Source organism: Neopsephotus bourkii, unplaced genomic scaffold (genome assembly GCF_033783945.1).
Source record: "Neopsephotus bourkii isolate Nb327-2 ecotype Australia unplaced genomic scaffold, CSIRO-AGI_Nbou_v1 NB_126, whole genome shotgun sequence".
Taxonomy (NCBI): Eukaryota; Metazoa; Chordata; class Aves; order Psittaciformes; family Psittacidae; genus Neopsephotus; species Neopsephotus bourkii.
The window spans coordinates 601,326-621,132 of NW_026900643.1; the positions used below are offsets into that span (position 1 = coordinate 601,326).

Genomic DNA, 19,807 nt, shown 5'->3' on the forward strand with positions numbered 1-19,807 from the left:
TATTTTACAGCAGTCACAAGATCACCTAGATGGAAGCTTCCAAGAACAAATTCATCATAGCACATGCAAGGTACAGGCAGGGTGACGTGCATGCAAAACAGTGATTAATTATAGACTTTTTGTTGAGGCAATTTCTGAGCATGAAGGGTAACATTTAAATTGCTCATCAGCATCTCTTTTGTTATAACATGTTTGGAAACAGACTAATTGGTTGGAATTAGGCTCCTTGTACCAGCTTTGACACCTGTATCAGCCACGTAAGAAATAAAATGAAAAACCACTTCAAAATATATTCCTTCAGATGTGGATTCCTATCTGTTCCTCAAAAGATGGTGAGTAATGGGTGGAAAGTTGCCAAAAAACATGCTTGTGAAGCATGGGAACCCAGTGTGGCAGAAAAGCTGGGTTCCACTGCCCAACCCCTCTCTTCTTCCAGAGGACAAGAGGGTCTAACCCTGGTCCTGACAGTGCCCAAGCTCCACAGCACACACAGCCTGAGTGAAGCCATGGCATGGGAGAGAAATCCACTGCTTCTTCCAGGTCCCTGCAGCCCTGCCCATAAGCTCCATGCCATGGAACAGCAAACAAGGCCATTGCCATGGGGGGTCCATGGCCCCAGTTCAGTTCCAGCACTGCCGCCCAGCCTGCAAGTGAGAGCACAGCCAGAGACTCATTGCTGTGCTCTGCTCCTCCTGCTCTGAGCAGCACACCAAGTTGCCAGCTTTACTGACTGTGTTCATGCCCAGAGAACAAAAATAGGAGATTCAGAAACTGCATAAAAATAAGAATTCCTATCCCAGCCAAACATGCCCAGTGCTGACAGAGCTCTCGAGTGAGGTTAGCTCTAGGACTCCTCCTGGCCCACAGCCTGTGCAGTCTGCCTCTTGGTCTTTCTCAGCTGTGCCATTCAGGTCTTGACACCAAGTTCCAGTCCTTTAAACAAAGGCATGAACAAACCTGTTTACAGAACAGGTAATGCCAGTGTCAAACACCTGTAGCTGCATCACCTCACCAGCAAATTATGTCAAGTACCAGCAGTTATCCTTGCCTGTGTCTTGGATTGTTCAATATTTCCCTCTCATTCTTCCAGTATTTTACTTTATGCCAAGCTCGTTGCTGCTTAGAAGTGCAGTCAGCGCCTCCTCCTCCTCTGCACAAAACCATCCCAGATGGCACCAACTAAGCACAGGATGACAAGGTGCGCTCCCAGCCAGCTCCAGCCATGAGGTGGCAATGCTGGGACCATCTTCTGCAGAGGACAGAGTGCTAATTAAGCTTCCCTGGAGACCCCACTGACTGTCACCTCCTGCAGGGTGGCTACTGGAACAGACACCATCCTGCACAGGTTCATCTGAACACCCACAACTGCTTCTTTGTGGATGCTGGAGGTAAGCACAACCATGCCAAGTTGGTAACACCACCACATTTACCTGTGAACACTAGGCTGGCATTTTCCAGTTCTTCCTGTGGAACCTTGAAGCTGAAGGACTCATTGTAGAAGGGATCTATTGTCCCCCGCATGCAGGAGGTCTTCTTGGTTTTTGTGAGTTTTAATCCGTGAACAAGCTGAATTTTCACAAAGGGATCTGGCAAAAAACACAAAGCACAAGCTCTGCTTTATGGGCATCCTGAGTGAGCACCCCAGTCTGTGAAGGTTGGGCACCACGGGGACGGATCATGCTGGAAAAGAGCACTTGGAAATGACTGGGACTTGTACCACTGTGCTGCTCCCAGGGATTTGCAGTGGAGACAAAAGTCAGGCAGGTGGATTAAAACTGCTCCTTGCCAAAACTACAATTAATGGCAGCCTTGACAGAGGCTGAGCGGACTGTTCACTTTGGAAAATGCCAATGTTCTGGCAGCAGCAGCAGCTGGGGCAGGGAACATGGGAAAAACACCTGAGGACATGCATGAAGGAGCAGTTACCAGCCAGCGCGCTCAGCAGGGAGCAAAGCATGGGCTCTGGAAAAGCCTAACAGCATCCACAGAGCAGCTAGATATTATAAATGAAACCGCTGCAACATTAATAGTCAGGCAGCACACAGCATCTGCAAAGCACATCACAGCCACAAATGGGCTGCCTCACAGAACACATCACAGGGGTAATTTAGAGCTCCTGGTTCCTCACCTCACCCTGGTTCAGAGATTTTAACTTAAATATGGCAAAGGTATTCACACCTTCCATTTTATGTCAGGGTTCCAAATACTTTCATTATTGTTGGCTATATATACCAAATTAATATCTGGAGCCTTATATCAATAGGAACTGAGCTTCTGAATCCCCCTGGGTCCCCCACAGACTGCAGCCTCACCACAGCTCTGCTGCAAAGGCACATACAATCTGTCCATGAGTAATGTGAGAAATGCACTGCCCTTTACCTGAACCTTGGCTCATGTCTGTCTGAAGAAGCTGTTTTGCTCTAATGATGTCCACATTCAGTCTTCCTGCACTGGGTAGGTAGTTCAGTGACAACAGCAGCTCTCCCAGCTCCACTTCATTCTGCAGGAAAAAGGGAACATGGAAATTCAGAACAGAGCTTGGAGGGGAAGGGAGAAACAGGAAGAGAAATTAAATAAATCCTGTTTATCAAAGTGCCTGAAAACCAAGTTTCAGTTACGCTCTAAACTGCAGCCAACAACCATCTGGTGGTACCTCGTGCTGAGCAGAAACAAGAAAGAATACTATCCCCAGGTGAAGATCGTTCTTTAACTGCTGATCCTTCACCAGCTTTTCAGCAGCCTTGCAAAGACGACCTATAAGGAGGAATGAATGTAAGGTCAGTCTCTTGCCTTCTTGGAGAAGACATCCTTTTTACTTACCAGCCCCCAAGGACCACACCAGCCACTTGGGAAGTCCAGGCATGAGACAACTAATGCACCCCTGGGTCACAGGAAGGTAATTCAGAGGAGACATCCCCTTGGCATCCAGCCCGTTCTATTCAGACCATGGCACAGTTTAGCTGTGCCCTTGCTGTTCATCAGTCTGCACCAGACATAGCCTCACATCGAATAGCTGCTCAGCCAGTATTTCTTTTCACTTTACTTAATGATGCTTAAAACTATTAATTAAAAAACAAACCCCAAAAAAGAGCTGGAGCACTGACATCACTGCTCCTCAGACATGACAGCTTAAAGTAACCTCTCCTCCCCTAGCACGACCTGGCTCCAAGATGCTGTTACTCTCAGATGCAAAATGCAGACACCGAAACAACTCTGGAGACTGAAGACACACCAGCCAGCCCAGACAGTGCACCAATCCATCCACCCTGTCTCAGGTCCATGTCAGAGTGCACAGCTGGTTCTTCATCCCAAATAGCCAAAAAGTTCAAAAACCAAGTCACAGCCATTCCCAAATGGAAAAGGAGCTGCAGTGGTATTGCAATTGCAGCAAAAGGCTTACATGTCTTTACTGATGCCCCAAATATTAAATTACAGAAACCCAAGACTAAAGGACTATGGAGACAATAAAGAAAAAAGCTCTGAGACGCAGTCACAGCCTGAACTGACCCAAAGTGCCAGGTTCATCAGCAGATGGGCCAGCACATGCAGTATCCATCCCTGGCGAAGTTACCAACAGTACTGGGGAAACTGACGGTACGGCTGCCAGGAAACCCAACCAGCTTACAGCTGCTCAGCTGCAAAGGGAAAAGCACAATCTCCACTGAGCACAGATGAAGCAGAGGGCTTGGACCAAACCTGAGGAGACACGTAGGGAAAAGCCTCACTCCTCAGGCAGGAGCAGCACAGGATGGCTCCCATTGCCCATACAGGCCACTCAGCTCCTCACCTAACCAGCCAAGCACTAAAGCTGACATCCAGTAATGGTATTAAAAGTTCTCCCCTAGGCACTTTGTCTCCTCTCCTGTTCCTGTTGACTACTCCCGGGGAAGGCAGCAGGACGTGCATGGCATGCAGGAGTACTGGCAGGCTGAGGAAGTCCTGCACCCCCGATGCTACATAATACAATTCAATTTAAATCAATATCCTTTTTTTGGCTTTCACAGAAAATGTGGCAATAGGCTGCCCAATTTCATATTAAAGGTCACTGCGTTTCAGAAGCTAGCAAAGCAACCCCCCTGTGTTTAACCCCACACATTTAATGAGCAAAGGACAAGGGAAGCACCATGCGGGGAGCAGGGCAAAGGCTGCAAATACAGCAGCATCCTGACTCAGCCCCTGGGTGAAGTGTGGATCCACATCACAGACCCTAAGGCAAACACATGGGCCCTCCTCACACACTGCACTGCCCCAGGAGCCAGCCCCAGAGCCAGCCTGGTAGCATCCATCCCAAGCTGACCCACCTTCTGCCTGACCTTCCCCACAGCCCTTCTTCCCCACAAGGAAAAGCATCTGATTTCTTACCCCAAACTTCTTCTGTCACAGCATCTTGTGATGTGGCAGTATACAACTACACAGCACACACACTCACGTTCATCATGTGCATTTTCTTCCATTGCTACAGTACGGCTTCACTGAGAAGGCACCCCTCTTCTGTCCACCTTTGCCAACTCCCATATCACAGTCCTGTTCAATATATGATACTATAAGTTCTTTTAATCACCATTCCCCAACACAAACCTGACCCGACATGACTTCTGCGAGGTCAAGCCATACCTATATACACCACTGTGCCCAATGCTTGAACAACGTTAGGATCTAAGAAAGCCTGACATCCAAGGTGATTCAAACATCATCTATCTAATTCAAGCTACCACCTTTGGTTTGATTTTACCCAAACAACTCTTCTCTGATCTTGGATCTGTGGCTGGAACCGCCTGTGAAGACACATTCATCACAAAAAACAGTTGGCAACTTCTAAATCTATTACCAGGACAGAAATGAAGCATCGCGGTGCCCACAACAGGATCCAGCTGAGGTACCCCTTGAACTCATTCGTTATAACATATCAACAACATATCCAGCCCTACTTCCACTCGCATTAACTGCTGTGTCAGGTTCCATGCAGTCTTTAATTCCTAGAAATTCAGGTACATTTGGACAGCACGAATTAGGAAACTAATTAGTGACGTTATTACCTGCTGAGAGGAGACAATCAAACAGCTCCTGCTGCAAATACCAAACTTCTGGCACAGGGAGGAGGCCGGCTGGCACTGGGTAGGGATGCAGGACCTTTCAAGTCACCTCAAGCTTAGAGTGCTGAAAATCCACATTAAGATTTGGGGCAATAACTCCATTCATCCATTGTTGGAGCCTGTTGATCTTATCCAAGACCTGCGGGAACTAAGGGGCTTCCCTGGGTCAGGGAGGAATGGTGAAGCCCAGCAAGGGAAGGCAGATCTCCACACTTCCAACACATTTAACATTGGACACATCTAACTCCTGACTATATTTATGCATGACAATATCAGACTGGGTATGTAACACTCGCTAAGGCACTGCCAGGGGAACCAGGCATCTACCCCCAAGCAGAACCAAGCATGACACCCACCTGAACCCTCCCCAGCACTGCGTCCCAGCACTGCGTCACATAACCCCTGCAGAGGTTACTGGAGCAGCCACTATAACATAACTGTCACACTGCTGCCTAACCCACAAGCCTTCCATAGGTAAAGGTAAAGCTAAATCCCTGATTTTCCATAGGATCTAACCTAACAGGGATACTGGCACCTCCAGAAATCTTTCTGACTATCTGGGCTTAAATTTGAGTAAGGGGAGATATAAAATGCTGTATTCTGTAAGTGTGATCCACTGAAGTCAGAAGATAGACTACCACTAGCTTTAATGAGTCTCAGATCTGGACTAATCACCTAAATCTCAGTAGCACCTTCTGCCCCTTAGTGCTTTTCAAGCATTCCCAGATTTCTGCTAACTATTTTAAGGGAAGGAACATCCAACCCACAGAGGCCATGGCAGGAAGAGTATGTTCAAAGCCAGCCAGAAAGCAGCAGCTCCATTGTAGGGTGAGCACCAGCAGTGTTTGCAGCAGTAACAAAAGGTGTTTTCAGAAGGAAACCCAGATCCCTGGATAGCTCCTTCCCAGAACAAGTGACTCAGCCTTTTCAAGGCACTTAACCCAAGCACTGAACTGCCTCTGCTCTTACGAATGCATTATGTCTAGCTTAGCTGGAAGGATCTAGGAAACAAGCTTCAAATCGTGCCACAGTGCCTGAGGGACATCAGGCAGTCAAGAAAATGAGTTGGTGGCCAGCAGCCACCACATATTCCTCCCCAGCATGTCAGACCAGCACTGCCTCCACTGCACCACGCTCACTAGCTTTCTCCTGTTCTTCTGTTCCCTGCCACCATTAGCAAGGAATTAACATGTTGCTCCAAGAAGCACAAGGTACAAGGCCTCCTTAGGTTTTAAAGCTTCATTCTTTCCCCAGCAAGCTCACGCCGTGGCATACTTATGCTGATGTGACAGTCTTGCTCATAAGACATGCTGGTGGCACAGTGTGTGTCAGAGATGAAGATGGAGATGCAGACAGAGCTGCGGCTTAATGGACTGACCGGCTCAGCATGCAAAACATAGATAACTGGAGCGCACAGTTGGATCCACTGCGAGATGGAGAAACAGGACTCTACAGGTCAGGCAGGAGACTCGGCTCAGGGAGGAATGAATGGCCATAGAGGTCTTGAGTGGCTCGTGGGGCCATAAGAGCTGATCAGAGAGCCTCTCCAGCTCACTTGCACCTTGGAAACACTCTGTTGCCATAACCATGGACTCCCATGCCCATCATCTTGTTCAGAGGCGTCTTTATTGGTGTTAAGACATGTCTTGTTGGGGGACCGCAGGCACGGAAGCATGGCTCCTGTTTTGTCACACACTGCAGCATCCCCAACCTCAGACTCACGTAGAGGCTGAGCTGAGAAGAGGGATGCAAGTTCATACACAAGAGGTGTCATCAGCACCTTGTTCACTATAGGGAAAGGAAGTGCCTGAATTTTACTTTTCCTAGGTCTTTTCATCAGGAAACTAAAATGCTGTTGGTTTTACTTTGAATATTTTGTTCATAGAATACAGCTGCAGAGGTGGCCCTCAGGCACCACGGTGCAAAGGCATCATTTTAGTTGCCATTATCATGTTGATGATGTGCTGATTTGTGCCGAGATCCCAGATGACCCTGAAAAAGCAATTTCCTGTTTGATGAGGTGCCGGAGTGACACCAAGTCTGGGACATCCAAGACCCTCCTGAAGCTCTGATTTACATTTCACTCCTGGCTGTTCCTCTCTGCAGCTGCGTTACAGAGCCACACGTTTGGATTTGCAGCCTCGGGCTCGCCTGTGATCCAGAACCTTCTGCAGTTACTGACTGGGTGGAACCAGACACCCATAAGAAACCTGTTTTTCTTTTTTTACATCTCTGAAACACAAAGAGGCCACCTCAAGGGAAGAGGAGTTTATAATTAGGGCCATTTGCACATCTGGTTTGGACCAGGGCCATTCTTTCCTCACAGCCCACCCCCCCACCCCAGACTGTTGGTTGTGCATTGTTACAACACCAGCACAATTCTGCAGCTAAATTCTGTTCCCGACGGGAACCAGAGCACATTACATCAGCACAGACATCTATGCAATGCTCCTAATGAAGTTTCAGATTGATTTTCCTCCTCAAGGTTATCTGTGACGGTACCTCCAGGCACATCAGAAAACTAATGTTTGCAACAGTTTGCTCCAACAGGCTTTCTACAGCATCCTGCAACACACAGCAATCATTTCAGGAAGGCCAAGCTATTAAGGACCAGAACCTGAAAACAAATATGCACTTACCCATGCCTCAGAACAGTGTTACTTGTGGAACAGAAGCTGGCTAGATGTATCATGAGAAGAGTCACAAAATCCCTTCTAAAGCCTGACTGGCTTTGCATCAGTTTCGACAGCCATGAGAAAAGCTCTCCAGAGCAAAAACATGTGGGAAGAAGATTTCCCATGGAGAGGCCCAGCCCACAGGCCCCACCTCTGGGCAGCTCCTCTGCAAAATACACCCCACAGCATCCTGTCTTACACAGAAAGGGCAAGGAGCGAACAGCACCGAGGGGAAGGGACGAGGTGACTGGGTCAACAGCTGGAAGCAGAAGAGACAGATAAGAATGGAGAGCATTTCTTATGCTGGAGCACTGGAAAATGAAAGCGGGGGGAATAACACAAACAAATCTGGGGAATAAAAAACAGACATAGAAGGAAAGATGGGAGAATATCATAAACTAAAACACGACAACAAACCACAGGTTAGGAGCTAAAAATGTCATCATGACAGGCAAGTGCTATCACAGCATCCCATCACAGTTCCCTCAGCTCCAGTGACCTGCAGCGTGGTGGCATCCCACCTCCAGCCAAGCTTTGCTCAGGACATCTCTCCTGCCTGACACAGGCAAACTGCCAGGTTGATTTTAATATCCTGTTAATGAGTGAGCATAGCCCTAAGTAACCAATCCGCATGCACCATCAGTGATTATGATGATTCCTTTAATTAAGCAGCCACTGAGCTTTGGGGCACGACAGAAAAATAAAAAATAAAATAAAAAAAAAAGGAAAAAGTAAGAAACGGACAAATCCCTGACCCCGTTCACTTTCATGTTTCATTTCCCATATTTAACTGTCACGAACATGCACCCCCATTGCACTCTGGCACACACAGCCTTGAGTCAACTGTTGTGCCAATTCTCTGACCCAAATCTCTGCATGACCAATGCTTTATGCCTGTATGAGAGATGAGTGCAGGCACTATTTTCAATGATATGCCATGCTACCAAACACAGGGCATCATCCAAGTTCCCCAGGGATGGCTCCTTCTCAGGGCTGCAATGGATAAGCCAAGGAACAAGGGTGCTAAGAACAAACCTGGTACACGCACAGCTGGAGGCCTCCAAGCCCATGCCATAACCACTTGCCCGCATGGCAGAACTAACGTAGCACCCAAGAGGAATGCACCCAAATGAGTCATTACCTGAATTTCAAACTCATTTCCCCCTTTTCCTTCCCAAACACAGCATGGTGAGAACAGCGCAGTACTTGTAGGCTTATCCTGAGACAGGAATCTACTATTGCAGAGAGCTGCCATAGCAAAGCCACTCCATTCATGGAGCACATACCATGCTTTGAATGTAAAAAGCGAAGAGCTCATTCTAGTGCATTCATAGTGCAAAGTCAAAAAAGCAAGTCCAATAGATAATCCCTCTACTACAAAAATGGCTTAATTTGAGAGGAGAAGGAATTTTTACCCTACTTTGTCTCCATGATCAAGCAATTGTTTTTTCTTTTCTGGAATGATCTCCAAGCTCTCATTACTGCTGGTATACAGCATTTATCCCTGCCTACTCAAATCTGCCGAAAGAGAAATGAATCATATGTCAATAAAACTTGGGGTCCTAAACACGTGTTTCAGAATCAGTCTGAACGGTGAAATACGTGAACATGAGCCCAGCTACAGCAAGGCCTGCCAACTTCATTCATGGTAATTAAGCAAAGCCACACGCGTTTAAGGGGATATTTAAGGAGAGCAGAGTGTTCCTATGGGGACTGGACTCAAGAGCTACTTCAGAAGCTGCTCCTACTGTGCTTTGGAAACATATTAATTACCCTGCAAGAAAAAGCCTCCCAGAACTACCAAGGATAAAGGATTTGGCAATACCTGCACTGACATTTTCCACAAGGAATAAGTCCTTCTGCTTAGTTGCTGGCTCTGATGATACACTGAACAGCAGCTCACCTGGTGCCTCCACTTTGGACTCAATCCCCTATGTGCTCAACAAGTGACCCAAACTAAAAAGCACTTATGTACAGGTGCAATCTTTTGCCTGAAGCTTACACCAAGTGGTTTAGTGCACTGATTCCCAAGGCTGAATGAACAGAATAATGTTCACCCATATTGGGTTCTCTGACAACCCCTTTAGGCACTGGATGCTGCTCTAAGATCTCCCTGGAGCCTTCTTTTATCCAAGCTGAACAGCCTCAAATCCCTCAGCCTTTCTTCTTCACAGGAGAGGTCCTTCAGCCCTCTAAGCATCTTCCTCCAATTCATCTTATCCTGGTCCAGCTCTTAGTGGAGTCAATGGAGTTGCTGGCTGCAGAAGCTGGACCATGCCTCAGAATGGGAGAAATCCACCCAGAGCTGTCAACACTGCAGCACCAAAAGACTGGTGGCTTCCCCATCTTTTTTAGCAGGACTCACTTGTGCTGGCACAGTCCTATGCTGAGGCTGTGTCCCAGCTCTGGGCTTGATGGGGCTCAGCGTGATGGTAGAACAAGGACTCAGCACCTGACTTTATCAGCACACACTATGGCAATGGCTTCCAGCTGGATACAGCAAGTACAAACAGATGTTCATCCTGGGTGATACCATTTAGACCACTTTCTCTGCTCTTTCACAAACCTTACCCCATCCCACTCCCACCTGTATAAAGAGAAAACCTTCTCCATAGCTCCTGCCATCTGGATTCACTTTCCTCCACGTCTCCAGCTCGTGATGTTTCCGTCTACATATGCCAGTAAAAAAACCCACATATTTTGTGTCTTTCATCTTTACATACCACGTCTGTGGCTGTCTATTTTTCTCTCCCTCCTGTTACTGGTTTTCCAAGCACTTGCTTCAGGATTGTCTCCAACACGATCCTTATCACGGGGGGGGGGGGTCTGTTGCCAGCTGCTGCTCCATGTCAGAGCCCAGGGCAGGCAACCCAGCCTGGCAAATTTTCATCACCTAATGATCAGAGCTGCAGCACATCGGCTTCGTGTGGCTCTCCAGAGTCTGAGGACACCTTCTGCAAAATAAAATGCTATTGCACAGAGACTTTCTTTGTCCCTGTCTATCATGAGTTCAGAGCACAAAGCACACTTCAACAGACTCCAGTTCAATCCAGCAGGAAATATAGGTTGTCTGTCCCTCAAATCATCAAGCAAAAAGAAGTATAAAAGTATTGTCAGCATGTCAAGCATATCATTCTGCAGGCAGAATCTTCCAACCAGCAGTCAAAAACACCTCACAGATTTCTAGCTCAAGCATCACTGTTATTGAAAAACATTCCAAAGCAGGTTTGTTCAAAGGTCTAAGCTTTATTGTTTTACTTCTTCCAGGCTTTATTTTAACCCTCTGATCAATTAATTTAACTTTAACCAAGATAAAATATGTCTTATTCATTGAACTTTAAAAACCTTATCATTGAGGAAACATGGGAAGACGATACCAAACATCCTTTCTGGATGTCCTAGTAAAAGCATTGCTGTTCCCTTTGCAGTTGCAGTCTGCCAGCCAAGGTAGAAGAACGAGGAAGTATGAAAAGACCAAAACAAGGCACTGTACTAACCAAGGTACAGAGGACCTTTCTGCTTAAATTAAGTTTTTCCACACGATAGCAAGCAGATAAATGCAAAAGGCGTGTAAGGTTAGGCCTGCCCATCCAAATTGCGTTTTGTCTTTTTCTCCTTCCTTTTATAAACATCAGAAAAGCCGATTTCTGAATAAATTTATCTTGAATCCCAGTGAAGCAGACAGCACTGCTGAAAACAGCAGCAGCTTTCAATGAAACTTTGGGGAGGAAGGGAGGAAGGGCTGGCTCCGAGCTTGGCACACAAAGGCAGAGATGATCTTGTCTAACCAGAGTCTGTATTAGCTGTGGAATGAGTCCATGTTACTAACAGAGAGATACATAACACAGAGAAGCACCTATCATGCAAAAGCAGGGGGAGCAGGGCAGAGCAAGGCTGCATGATGTGATTCACGGGAGGATAACAGGATGCAACGAGAGCTCTGTGCTCAGATACACAACACAGAGCCCATGACGAGCTGCTAACACACAAAAAAGGTGTGTGTATATATATATATACACACACATATATGTATATACATACATATACATATATACATATATATACATATATATATAAATAAATTATTGCAGGCATTTTTAAGTAAATATCTGGGGGAAGGTTCAGGCAGAAAAGGCAGCCCAGGAATATCTGTCCTTGTTCATTCCCCTTATGAACAGCTTTGTAACACAGCCATGCCCTCAACCCCCCACTGCCACTCCACTGAGCAAAACAGATCCAATGACACAAAGACATGTCCTACATAAAGCTATGCTCAGGGACCCCATGATTTTGACTTGTGCACAGCATTCAAAACTTCTCCTTTTTGCCTGAATATTGTTCAGGGTAATCCCACAGTGCTCCTAATCCTGTTACAGTGAATTTAGTTAGCTCTCTCGCAGTTATCAGGGGTCTTGATCTTCTTCCCCCTTGTACCCTGCAGAAAGTCTCAGCGAGAAGTAAAAGCACTCCCAGCCCCTCTGCACACAGAGAGGGGACAAAGCAGAGTCAAAGACCAGTTTCACTTCACGTATAAACACCATTGAGTGGATTTTACTTGTACAAGTGTCTCATCACAAGTTCCCACTCCAAATCAGACTCTCAGACCCACACTGTACATGAGCAGTGAAGTCAATGATTTACTGTTCATCTTGTCTAATATCTCTGGCTATGCCATCATTCTGTGAACACATAAAAATCAAAGAAAATGTGAACCGTCCAAGTTCAGAGAGGTTTGATTCAGCAAAGGCTCTAAAACATAGACATTTCAATCCCAGAGCTGGCAAGGAATAGGAAGAGACAACCCTCTCATACCAATTTTGAGATACTGCTCACGCTATGCTCTTAGTGTGGCTTTCTATGGGGGTCCTGTGCCTCTAGCTACTCGAGTGATACTGCTGGTAGCAAATCTGGTAGCTAACTGCCATTCCTGGCTGCAAAGCTCAGACCTTCTGATTGAACAACTCTTTCCCTGGCTGGGAAGGAGGTGGCACTGACCAGGGTCCTTTCCTGAGAGCAGATATGGAAGCACACAGACCCTCTGCATCGTCTCTTCTCATCCTATCAAAGGGTTGAATCTAGTCCAAGACACGCACTCAAACTTCCATGCATGCAATGTGCCACGTACATTAGAGAAAATCCATGGCAAGTTTATTTCCTTCAGGGACATGACAACAAGAAATCTACCACTACTTTGCAATCATTTGCTACTGCATTATACCAAAAGTCTGTGGAGATTCTGACTTTACTGAATCAAATCATTAGTGAACTGGCATGTCCCCAAAGCACAGTGATGCTGCCCACCACAGGAGTGACCCAGATGGGACAGTGTCACTGCAGTGTCTGGGAATGGATGCAGGTCACTGCAGTGACAAGGAAGATTGTCTAAAAGGTGCAGACTTCCAAAGCAGTCTTGAGTTATTGTCATTAAAGCTGACATAGGATCATGCCACCTCCTCTGAATATGAAAGCCATCTCCTCTACTTCATGGTTTTAGTTATAAGACCAGTTATAGGCCCACACTATTTCAACCCAGCAGATGCTGTATTAACAAGATGGCAATGACTAATTGGAAAGCATGTTCCTTGCCAACAAGAAGAGGAACCACACAAAAAAAACAGCGAGAGAATTTGTGTCAATAATCTGATAAATTGTGTTACCTGAGAACTAGGCACAAGGGCTTTCCACCAGTGCCCGCCTTTCACAAGGTCTACATCACTCAAGGGCATTGACACTTTGCCAATAACACAGTGGCGTGAGAACTTGTCAAAATCCACTACGGTTAAAAGCAGAGTTCTTCTCTGGGCTTCTAAAAAGGGGATTTCAAATGTGTACCTCTCTTCAAACACCGGGTTCTGCGTTTTGCGCTTCACCCCGGTCTGCTTGGAGTTCTTCTGATCAGGAAGAAGGCAGATCTTCACGTAGGGGTTGGAGTGAGCCATGTCTTGCCTTGAGCCATCATAAGAAATTGGAGGAGGCAGATCTTTAGCCTCAATGACTCGCACTATTAGGTAGTTATGCAACAGATCGTACTGCGTGCTAAAATGCAGCATGCCCAGCTGGTACTTCGATAAGATCTCCTCATCTGTCAAGGAGTCCATATCGTCGCTATTCGAGTCAAGAGAGTACAGTCTTGGTTCAAATTTTCTAAAATAGTCATCTGGAGTGTAGGTTTTCCGCAGGATTGTTGGCTGAACTACTTCTTTCTTAGCGCCTATTATTCCAAACTCGATAGGTTTAATGTCAATTAATGGAGAACTTGGCCTCCTCGACTCTAAACCTAAAGGAGAGGAACACAAAAATGCAATTGTTAGAAACTCAACTGAAGCCGTTAAAGGTGCAAGTCAACTTGTGCTTCTTTGGATATAGCTATTGTCTCTGTGCAACACCTCGCACAGCAGGCCTCCCAGTGGGACTTTTCACCACGATTAGTAGGACCCTTAATTATACTGAAGTCCAAGCCCACCTACACTTTCTCTTCCTTGTCCGTTTTCACACGCAATTACCATGCATATGCTTTAGCAAGGAAAATAGAGCTAGCCATGTTCCTGAAGAACAGAATGAGATTTTAATCAATGTACCTTCAACTTGAATTGATTCCCTGCCTAAAAGATGAAAGAACAAACACTACAGTTTGATTTTCTTCCCCACAAGAATTACATTAATGTTGGAAGGATGACCTTACTTGAAATCCGCCTCGTGAGGCTGTAAGTGGACCGTGATGTATCTGAAGACGACCGCCTTCTGTCAGGGGAAACATCCTGAAGAGTGGGAGGCAGCTCACTGATTGTATTATCAGAGTCTCCATCTTTGTCCTCATTTTGGCTGCTTATCCTGTTATAAGAAGAGACTTTTGCGTGATTCAACTCTGTAAAAAGGGTATACAGAATAAAAATGCATCCCGGTATTGTGTCTAATCTCAGGTGCACATCCCTGGATGCTGTGGGTATCTCCTGATCTATCTGGCAAGCAAAAGGCTGAGCAACTGACTTCAGACCTCTGTGAAAAACAGACTCTTTATCCTTCTGCCTGGCTTTCAAACAGAGTTGTATCAGTATTAGAGCACAACACAGGCCACACGGGCAGATCTTGACCAAAAGTATTATCTTTGTCTTTAGGAAAAAAGAAAAAAACAAACACAAATCACAAACTCCAAAAAGTAACTTAGTGCTGTAAACTCACAGGTACACTTTGGAAGCGCAGATTTCGCTAGGAATGAGCCAGCATGGGAAACCACCATGCTCAGACATCTCAAACCTACAACACACCTCTCTCAGTAAAATACTGCTTTGCAGGTATGCCACCAAGGTTTCAAAACTCGATCCTATAAATACATTCATTAAGAGCTATTTATTGACATGGGGAGGGTGTTGTTTAAGTAACTGTCTGCTTTTTATCCACTTCTATAAACAACAGGTGATTCTCACCAGACAGTAATTTTACTGCCCTGGGGCCTCGGGAGGAGCAGGGAAGTTGAAAGGATCTAAATAACAAAGGGAGCTTTGATGAGAAATGTAACATAGAATCATAGAATCATAGAATAGTTAGGGTTGGAAAGGACCTTAAGATCATCAAGTTCCAACCCCCTGCCATGGGCAGGGACACCTCACTCTAAACCATATCAACCAAGGCCTCCTCCAACCTGGCCTTGAACACCACCACTGATGGAGCATTCACAACCTCCCTGGGCAACCTATTCCAGTGCCTCACCACCCTAACAGGAAAGAATTTCCTCCTTATATCCAATCTAAACTACCCCTGTTTAAGTTTTAACCCATTACCCCTTGTCCTATCACTACAGTCCCTAATGAAGAGTCCCTCCCCAGCATCCCTATAGGCCCCCTTCAGACACTGGAAGGCTGCTATGAGGTCTCCACACAGCCTTCTCCAGGCTGAACAGCCCCAACTTTCTCAGCCTGTCTTCATACAGGAGGTGCTTCAGTCCCCTAATCATTCTCGTGGCCCTCCTCTGGACTTGTTCCAACAGTTCCATGTCCTTTTTATGTTGAGGACACCAGAACTGCACACAATACTCCAGGTGAGGTCTCACGAGAACAGAGTAGAGGAGCAGGATCACCTCCTTTGACCTGCTGGTCACGCTCCTTTTGATGCAGCCCAGGATACGGTTGGCTTTCTGGGCTGCAAGCACACACTGAAGCCGGCTCATGTTCATTTTCTCATCGACCAGCACCCCCAAGTCCTTCTCCCCAGGGCTGCTCTGAATCTCTTCTCTGCCCAGCCTGTAGCTGTGCCTGGGATTGCTCCCACCCAGGTGTAGGACCTTGCACTTGTCATGGTTAAACGTCATGAGGTTGGCATCAGCCCACCTCACAAGCAGCATGCCAAGGTCCCTCTGGATGGCATTCCTTCCCTCCAGCATATCAACTGAACCACACAGCTTGGTGTCATCGGCAAACTTGCTGAGAGCGCACTCAATCCCACTGTCCATGTCAGCGACAAAGATAGATATATATATAAAATTATACATATGTAATTATATCAATACGAAGTATAAAGGAAAAAATATGTGAAAGTAACATCTATTATATACCTTATAACAACATTCTGGTTAAAACCCTCATTGTGTCACAGCCACAGTGGCTCACAAAAGCAGTCAGGACCTCCCAGCCTTGACCGCAAGAAGAGCAAGAGCAATCAGTAACAACTACAGGAGATAAAGTCTCCAACTGCATGTTCAGAGGGGAGCGGCTGCCAACGGAGATGAAATCACTCAGCGGTACATGACGTGTAGTGCATCGTGCAAAATAAGCCTTGGCTAATCCATGAGACAGAGCACTCAAAAGAAAATAGCAGCAGATCACAAGGAAAGCATCAGCATGAAATGAGCAAAACAAAGGGGAATACTGTGTGAGTTTTGCTCCTGATTCACCCTTTCTACAAGCATGGCACAGTTGGGTATAAATGAAATATATTGAATCATTTGCTTTAGTAACCAATGACTGGAGCAGAGCAATAAATATATTCTGCAAAAAGCAGTAATACTGCAGAAAAGTCATATCCATCCCATCTCCCCACCCCCCATAGGAAACAGAGTTGAATTGGAAATTCTTCTCCAAACCCACATAGGTCACAGCAGAATCCATGCCAATCTCACTAATTCAGTCACACAACTTATCCACATTAAAGTCCGTTAATAATGAAAACCAAACCCTATGCTAAGAGGGGCATGCAATATTTGCACAACTCTGCAGCCCATTAAATGCAGTCCAAATCATGTGGTTTGACATATAATCAGTACCTGGAACACAAATAGCTTTTTCATGCCTAAGTGCAGGTCTACACAATCATACGTAGCATTTGGCTATGCTTGTGTTTGAGAAGAAAATGCACAAAACAAGGAGAAGGCAGGGTGAAAAGGAAATCAGGAAGAAAAGCATTAGGGATGTTCCACAATGGGTAAACGTAATAGTGAGTTAATAACATACAGATGACCTTTAGTAAGGAAATTGCTACTGAGCCACAATAATTTTCCTCAAATAAACTTTGGCTCTGGTTAAAGCAGCTCTGTTTCTGTTTAATCCAACCCTTTGGGAAGAGGAGCTGTATCCTGATTGCCATTCAGTCTCACAGAGTGTGCACCATTTATCCATTTATCTTTGGGGTTTCTGTAGAATACTCCATAACAGGCAGCTCCAACATACACGCTCGTTCCCAGCCCATTGCTGCAAGGACCAGGATGCAAATGCTTCTCAGGAAATAACAAGAAGCAACTACACATTCAGATCAATATAATTACACTCACTTTTGTAAGGAATTTTTCAGTTATCGCTGAAAAAAATCAGGAAGTGATAAAATTCAACAGTCTCCCAAGAGGAAGGGCTTAAATATGCAGCTTTAACATCCCATCCTGAGTTTCCAGGACAGCAAGGTGTGTCAGAGCTGCCAAAGGGGAAACCTATAGGCAAAAAATAAATGATGGATTATTAAGCATGGGGTTCAGATGTTTGCTTGTAGGCCAATGATGACCACAGAAGCAGTTTCCCCCTGGGAATTAGGTGGGGTGTTAAGAAAGGAGCAAATTGCATTCTGCATTATGCCAGCGTCCTGGGCCCGTGAAGAAGTGGCAAGATGGAAAGATCTCAGCTGAAAACCTAGGTCTATTTTTGAAACACTTTCAGGCCGTGAGTATGGCATACAGTAAATGGATTTGTTCATATTTCTAGTGCATGCATCTAAACGCAGAATATGGTGGTGTCAAATCCATCTTCCATTTTAGGAATCCAAAAGCCCCATTTTAAAAAAGAAAAGAAAAAAAAAAGGATGAGGGGTCAACTGACATACACAGATCTATGAGCACTTAAAAACATACCCATTAAACACCTAATTCCTAGACCAACTCCAAAGTCTTATTCTGCTCACACATCTAACTCCAGACAATATCTTACCTCCAAATACGCATACGGAGATTTAAGAGTTTAAAATCAACACAGTGAAAACAGAAATTTTCGGCTCCTGAATTCTGAGCCAGCAGAGGCTGCATGGGATCATTTACACCTTAAACCTGCACACACAAAAAGCATGGCACTCCTATCAATCAGCAAACAAGTCACCATTTCTGTCTCCTGCCTTTTACTCTCCTTTCCTCTTCATCTTCCAGGCTCTCTTTCCTCTACAGGCTCATTTTTTCCTCCTCTCCTCTCAATCACATCCCCTCAGCTCCTTTCACTCTCCATCTCCTCTGCTCTCTTTGCCCTTCTCACTTGACTAATTTCTGGGTTCCTTCACCATTTTCTAGCAAAGTCACCCTCGAAGCTCAAAGCATCACCATCTTCCCTGCACCACCCTGGGTCCATCTCAGCTCAAGACAAGAAGCCAAAAGCCTCTTCAAGCAAGCAAAGCCTGATCTCCAGCTTTCATATCAACATGTGTTAACAGGCATAGGTAGAGATCAGAGGATTTGCAACAGTGCCAGAGGAGATGGTGACTTCAGTGAACCTAAGGCATGGCAGCATTCATGCCTCCTTGCAAAGCTACTTGTCTCATGTGTCTTCTTCTTTGGTTCCTGCTGCCCCTCTCAGGCATTACCTTTGGGAACTCAACTACTCTCAGCACTAGAGCAGAACAGGGATACCCTAATGGCACCAAATCACCTGAGGCTGGAAAGAAAGATGAATACATGACCTAGGATGGGGTTCCAGGGACCCTACCCAGGGCTGCTAGCATGAGTAGGTGCAACATAAATTGCACCATGGCTGAAGAACTAGGCTTGGGATTTTTTTGTTTTCAGAGCACATTGTCTTCTGCTTGTGGCCATTCCAGTAAGTTAATTGTAGAGGCTTTCAGATGGAGCAGGACTGGGGGAAAACTATACAGGCTGGAGAGAGTATTTTATGAGTCCAAAGGTCTCTGTGTTCTCTGCCTGTGGCAAAGTCCAGCTCATCTGCAAAGGCACCATACATCCTTGTTTTGAGACCAAAAGAAGAACAGAGCTTCAATGCTTAAAATGCTCCTTTACCCAGACAGAATCCAGCAGTCAAAACCAACATCACAGGACAATGACTGCACACCCTCAAACACATATAATGTCCCTTCTGCTTCTCAGCACACCAGAGAAACCCTAAAACAACCTCTCACAACAAGCCTAGCTACTTCTTCCCAAGTATGTAATTGTTCCTGCAGCAATCTTTCTACGTCCAATACTGCAACCTCATCGCTCTGTTCTGTGCACAGTGCTTTCCTATTTAGCATTGATTTTACTTCCATTTCCCATTAACTGCAGGTGAATCCATTTCTGGGCATATATCAGACTCTTAAATATGTTACGCCACATTTAAAAACCGCTCTAACACATCTTGAACATCTCTATTTTTATTGCTTGGTATTAATTACCATCCTGTTCTACCTGGATTCAGAAGAGCATACAGACGAGATTCAAACATGAGACAAATTATATTATGCAGCACCAAGATATGGACCTTCCAGACCTGACAGAGAATAACCGCAGTTACTCACAGGAGCAGATAAAATCAACCAAGTGTCTCAGTGCCTAGGTATGAACTTCTGAGCATCAAATGATGCACT

At 45.6% G+C, this 19,807-nt stretch overlaps 1 protein-coding gene across 3 annotated transcripts in view; it reads right to left on the reverse strand.

Moving 5' to 3' along the window:
- SYT17 (synaptotagmin 17) overlaps nucleotides 1-19,807 on the reverse strand; it is a 40,312-nt gene that overhangs the window by 14,912 nt on the left and 5,593 nt on the right. For 2 of the 3 annotated variants that reach the window (XM_061366893.1, XM_061366874.1), the window contains exons 4-7: nucleotides 14,451-14,599; nucleotides 13,426-14,045; nucleotides 2,380-2,500; nucleotides 1,431-1,586 (exon numbers count right to left, since the gene is read on the reverse strand). In XM_061366893.1, coding sequence (XP_061222877.1) covers nucleotides 1,431-1,586; nucleotides 2,380-2,500; nucleotides 13,426-14,045; nucleotides 14,451-14,599 — 1,046 coding nt within the window. Of the gene's footprint in view, nucleotides 1-1,430; nucleotides 1,587-2,379; nucleotides 2,501-11,062; nucleotides 11,572-13,425; nucleotides 14,046-14,450; nucleotides 14,600-19,807 lie in introns of those variants that run through there. The other variant, XM_061366883.1, reaches the window with a different exon arrangement.